The sequence below is a fragment of the Malus domestica genome, chromosome 01 (assembly GCF_042453785.1).
Source record: "Malus domestica chromosome 01, GDT2T_hap1".
Lineage (NCBI taxonomy): Eukaryota > Viridiplantae > Streptophyta > Magnoliopsida > Rosales > Rosaceae > Malus > Malus domestica.
Genome location: NC_091661.1, coordinates 1,682,792 through 1,688,986, shown reverse-complemented (window position 1 = coordinate 1,688,986; position 6,195 = coordinate 1,682,792). Strand labels below are relative to the sequence as shown.

Here is a 6,195-nt window from a genome sequence, read left to right as displayed (position 1 = left end):
ATGCCGATCAACACTTTATTACTTGCCTCGGCCTGCCCATTCGCTTGTGGATAATACGGTGTAGACTGTTCGAGCCGAATTTTTAAATTTGCCTTATACTCTTTAAACCTTTCGGCTGTGAAGATTGTTCCATTATCAGTTATGATCGTTTCTGGTACGCTAAATATGGTCACAATGTGTTCCTCCACGAAGTCGCAAACTTCTTTAGACGTTAGCTCGGCATATGATTTTGCTTCGACCCACTTAGTAAAGTAATCGGTTGCGACTATTATCCATGCGTGCTTGGCAGCTCTGGAGGTTGGCGTGATTTTTCCGATTACGTCCATGGCCCATCCTCTAAACGGCCATGGTTTAATGATCGAATGCAACGATTCGGCCGGGACCCTTTGTATAGGCCCGTGGATTTGGCACTGTACGCATCCTCGTGCAAACTCGATACAATCCTTTAGTATTCTTGGCCAAAAATAACTGTGTCATCGAAGTAGCCACCGCATTTTTCGTCCGGATTGATGAGCTCTGCAAACCCCTTCATGGACTTCTGTGATCGCTCGAGCACCCTCTTGGGGGCCGAGGCATAGCAGCAGCAATCCATCCTCCCCTTTTCGGTATAACTCATTTTGGTACGTGACATAGTTTGTGGCGTGAACTCGTTTCTTGCGACTATGTTTTCCATTGGGATTATCAAGGTACTGCATAATGGGTTTTCTCCAATCATCTGGTGTTGCCTCGACGGTACAAACTTCTATAGTGTCTTGTCGGTCTAGCAACGAAGGTAAAGACATGACTCGGGTGCGTATTACATCGTCGCGCCGGAGGATTTGCTGGTTAACCAAGGCCAGGTATAGTTGTCGTAACACCGGTATTTCTCGGCCTAACTTGCCCCCTAGGAGTTGTGCACCAGAGGCAATTTGAGCCAACTCGTACGCGTCGGTATTATGGATCCGGGAAATATGTTCGAACGTAATACCGTCGAAGGACTCGGCCAAATAGCTGGCAACCATGTGGTAGGGTGCTAGGGTACAACTCATGCAGCGGAAAGACGCATTAAGTTGGTTAATCACAAGCTCAGAATCACCGAGGACGAGGGCACGGGTGGCCTGCAAGTCATGAAGGAGGCCAAGGCCGATGATAAGGGCTTCATATTCGGCCTAATTATTGGTGCAGTCAAAATCCAACTTAAGCGAAAAATACCAACGATCGTGATTAGGAGATTGAATGACAACCCCAACGCCGGCCGAGGATGAAGTACTGGAACCGTCAAAATACATCGTCCAATAGTTGTCGCGTGTGTCAACCATGCCGATTTCGACATCGGTGTCCCCAAAACTGTAGGGGATGAGGGGTGGTGAGCAAGGAAATCAGCCAATGCTTGGCCTTTGACAGCTTTCTGGGGCACGTATTGCAAGCTAAACTCGGACAACGCTATCGTCCACTTCCCAATTCTCCCTTTTACGATTGGACGGGTAAGCATGTACCGGATAACGTTAGTCTGGGCAATGACTTGTGTGACCGACGGAAGCATGTAATGCCGGAGCTTGGAGGCGGCGAAGAAAACGGCAAGACAGAGCTTCTCAACGGCAGAATAGTTGATCTCCGGTTGATTAAGATTTCGACTGAGGTAAAAAATAGCCTGCTCTCGCCCGGCATCGTTTTCTTGGGCAAGGAGGCAGCCGATGGACTCTTCAGCCGCCGAGATATATAGTTTGAGAGGTTTACCGCGCCGTTGTGGAACAAGGAGAGGTGGTGTTGTGAGGGAGACTTTGATTTGTGTAAACGCCGCCTGATGCTCGTCCGTCCACGTAAATGTATCCGAGTCCTTAAGTTTCAAAAGCGTCGAAAACGCTTTCATTTTCCCTGCCGAGTTAGCTATAAATCGGCGGAGAAAATTTACCTTGTTGAGTAAGAACTGAAGCTATTTCTTCGTAGTCGGGGGTGGAGCACTGATGATTGCACGTGCTTTATTTTCGTCCACTTCAATCCCACGGTGATGTACCAGGAAACCGAGAAAATTACCGGCCGACACACCGAATGCACATTTGGCAGGATTCATTTTGAGATTGTGTTGGCGCATACGAAGGAAAGCCTGTCGGAGATCATCCACATGAGTCTACCGTTGTTTGGATTTAATTACAACATCGTCGATATAGACTTCGACGATGGTTCCAATTAAATCATGAAATATGGTGTTCATTGCCCGTTGGTATGTGGCGCCGGCATTTTTGAGGCCGAATGGCATAACAACCCATTCGTAAGTGCCGAGTGTCCCCGGTTAGCGGAGAGCAGTTTTGTGCACATCGGCTTCGGCAATGAAAATTTGGTTGTACCCAGCATGTCCATCCATAAAGGATAAGATCGCATGATTCGCCGCGGCATCGATTAACAGATCTGAAATCGGCATTGTATATTCATCTTTGAGAGTTGCCAGATTCAGATTTCTGAAATCGATGCAGATGCGCAGTGCACCATTCTTCTTTAAGACAGGAACGATATTCGCCAACCATTCCACATATCGAGCTGTCCGAATGAACCCGGCTTTCAAAAGTCGAACCAGTTCGTCCTTGATGCCGAGTTGCACTTCGGTCGAGAATCGACGAGGTGGCTGCCGGAAAGGTTTACATCCAGGCTTAATACGTAATTCATGCTTGACAAGAGTACGATCTAAGCCGGGCATTTCATGGTAGCTCCAAGCAAAACAATCTTTGAACTCCGTAAGCAAGGCACGAAGTTCGTCCTTCATCTGTTGGGGAAGTAAAGCACTAATAAACAAAGGCCGTGGGTCGTCGGTCGTCCCAACATTAATCTCTTCCAGGGGTCCTTAACTTGGGGCTGATGATCTTCGAGCTCGGTCGGGGCAGCTTGAACTTTATCAAGAGATAAGACAGGACCATTATTTCCTTCGTCAAGGAACTCGACGAGGTTAACGCCCGAATTTGGTTGTTTAGATATAGTATACCAATGGGCCAGCAGTCGTTCCATAATAGATGAAACCGCAGCCCTACGTTCTTCCCGATCGGTGTCAAACATCGGCTTCGGGGAGGAAGTTGGCTAATCTGAGTCTTGCCGAATCCTGGTGGACAGTCTCTGCGCCAACCTCGATAGCTTTCTGAACAGAAATCCGAGTCGGCCGTCCTTCATCATTGAAGCCTTGCAAAGTAATGTAGCCGACGTGGTCATCATAATACCGTGCTTGGATCATGTTAATTTCGAAAGGTTGGCTATCGGCCGGGTGAACAGTGACCGATTTGCCGTCCCAAAAAACAAGCACTTGATACAATGAGGAAGGAATACAACTGGTTTGGTGAATCCAATCTCGACCGAGTAGTGCATTATACTCAATTTTGGAATCAACCACGAAAAAGGCGGTCATGTGAGTACGCCCGGCAATATTCACTGTTAACGGAAGTACACATTTGGTTTGGGATTTGTCGCCAACGAAACTACTCATTGTGATCCCTGACGGAATAAGTTCGTCATTAGAGCGACGTAAGGCCTTCATGATGTTCATAGGCATGATATTGACGGTAGCTCCACAGTCGACAAAAACTTTAGAAACTGGATATCCCTCGATATGGGTCATCACATCCAATGGCTTTAAATGATGGAGGTTGGCCGATAGTGAGCGAGGAAACAATTCTGCCAAAGCTTCTTTGATATTGTCATCTTTTTTTGTAGAGTCAACTTCAGCAACAAATACAAAATCAACATGGCCGGCTTCCTCGGCGACTACATCACCATCGAGGAAATTCGGCTGAGCTGTGCTAGATTGAAAAGCAGCGGGTAACACATGGACCATACTGATTTCCATGTTATCCAAGACTGATGGGCCCATCGGGTTAGGATCCTCCTCGCTAGCCTCATCTCTCGTCTGGTCGGCGACTACGGCTTCCGTTGTTGTCAGAGTTGGACAAAGAGACTCTTCTGCTCTTTCTTCAACGGTTTGATCCTGCGGTGCTGCTTCGGCAGCTTGTTGGTTCTGCGTGATTGCCTCAAGTGAGGTTGAGATTGACAGTGTGCTTGGGGTCAAGATCCGAGCCTGCTCCTGGTAGTGTATCTGGGCATCCCTGGTGTCGAGATAGGCATCCAATTACGCAACACGTGCTATTTCATCGGTCGTCAGGCCGAAGAGAGAAACAGCCGAAAATACTTCGAAGTGATATCGTAAATACTGAAGGTCCTCCATTGAGAAAGGAAGGTCGGCTGCATCGATATCAGTGTATGGGTCGACTTCAAATCCAAGGACACGAGCTTCTCGTATGTGCTGGAACCTTGCTTTCAATCCTGGGTCTGAGGTCTTCTGAATGATTCGCTCGGCATCAGGACAAGTTAGGACTAGATCAATTGTATCCTGACATGCCTTCGGCAAACCATACAGATCATTGGCCGAATGTTTCTTATGAAATTCTCGCATGTATTCCAAAGCCTCCCCGAGGAACAGTGGGTGCAAATTCCGTCGAATTTTGATCAAAGGTTCTTGTATGGCCGGCGGGGCTAATTTGCTTTCGGCCTCTTACTTGAAATGCTCGAGGCGTGCCTTCATCTCCCTCGGTCGAAGAAGAAGTTTGATTCGTTTATCAGCCTCTTCGAACGTGGTTTCGACATCTCGGTTGACCAGCCGTTTCCCTTGAACCAACTCTGTCATAATAGCTGGAGGTGGTCGTTCATCATCAGTAACAATTGTGTCCTTCAGCCACCATTGAGGGACCGAAGTTTCTTGGGCCGCTTGTCGGCGGGCCATGCAATCTATCCTTTGGTGCCGGCGTTTCTGGGATTTGGACAGTGCGGTGTAGACGCCTTTCGAAGAATGATATGTATACCAACGTTGATCGCTAGGTTTGGGAGGTTTGAAAGTTTTTTGTCTCCGCGCTGATTCCGAACTGCTAGAATTACGTTTATAGTAGTCCTCGTCATAAAATGAAGCATCAAAATCAAGGCGCCGCCTGACTGAGGGTGCCTCTTCCATCCTTACTTTAGGATCGAGCCTATCAAAAACCCCTTGATGTTGGCCTACGTTGGCAACCTTTTGCTGGGTTGCGGCAGTAGGTCGTTCCGTTATAAGCGAAGAGGGCTTCTCCTCTGGCTCACTGCCGACCTTTGCTCTACAGGTACTGCATAAAACCGCTGTCCCACTGTCTTCATCGGTGGTATAATCCATCATAGGTTTGACAATAGCGGGTCCCGTTAAAGCTGTAGGTGGTTTGTTTGAACGAAAATCGGCCATGAAACGTGGCCGAGAATTCTGATTCCGAAAGCGTTGCGTCGCAACATCTTCGGCCTTCCCTTTCCCTTTGTCTTTAGGTAGGCACGCATCGACCATATTTACGGTTGCCGTGGGGAACAGGTCAGTATCAACACTCATCTTCTTCTCTGGAAATTTCAGTTTGCCATTATCAATCCACCTTTGGACGTTGTCTCGAAACACGACACAATTGTTTGTCGTGTGTTTACTTGAATTGTGGTATTTGCAATATATCTTTCCTTTAAGCTCTTCGGCCTTGGGAATGTTGTGCCCAAGCCGAAGTTTGATGATCCTTGCTGATAACAGTTGATCAAAAATTGCATCGGCTTTTGTAATATCAAAAGTATAAACTTTCGACGGTTTTAGTGCTCCTTCAGTAGCCGAGCGGGTTTTGACTTCCTTAGAGTCAACTTGAGTCAGTGCCTTGCAAACGTATGGCTTATCTATCACTATCTCAGCTGCATCCACATTAACGCATTCATCCTCAGTTGATGCATAATTGATAGTAGGATTCTTGTAAATCGTCCCCCGAGATGGAGCTTTCGAAATCTTTTCCTCGTGGAGCAAATAATCATACTGCTCGACATGTTGGGCTAATTCGTACATATCCCGAAAGTTTGCCCCCAATAATTTCTTTTTGTATTCGACGTCAAGACCATTCAGAGCAAGTTTGACAAATTCAACTTCGGGGAGAGGCACTCGGCACCAATTCCTAGCTGATTTGAATCTAGTAAGATAATCCATTGGTGACTCGTCGGACGCTTGAGCCATCCTTGCTAGTGAGGATACTGACATTTCCATTCCCGACCGATAAAACTGCTCATGAAATTTCTCGACCAACTCCTCCCAACTCTGGACGGAGTTCGGTGAGAGGTTAATATACCAAGCGAACGCTGAGCCGGTCAACGAAAAATTGAAAAGTCGCAGCTTGTGAAAGTCACTATTAACGTCTCCGCATT

General features: G+C 47.2%; 1 protein-coding gene across 1 annotated transcript; it reads right to left on the bottom strand.

Moving 5' to 3' along the window:
• Positions 1-473: 473 nt before the first annotated feature.
• On the bottom strand, positions 474-1,849 carry LOC139196271 (uncharacterized). The gene is made up of 2 exons (XM_070821954.1): positions 1,250-1,849; positions 474-1,148 (listed from the first exon to the last, which is right to left on the bottom strand). Exons 1-2 carry the CDS (start codon positions 1,847-1,849, stop codon positions 474-476), a joined length of 1,275 nt encoding a protein of 424 aa, XP_070678055.1.
• Between the last annotated feature and the right edge of the window lie 4,346 nt (positions 1,850-6,195).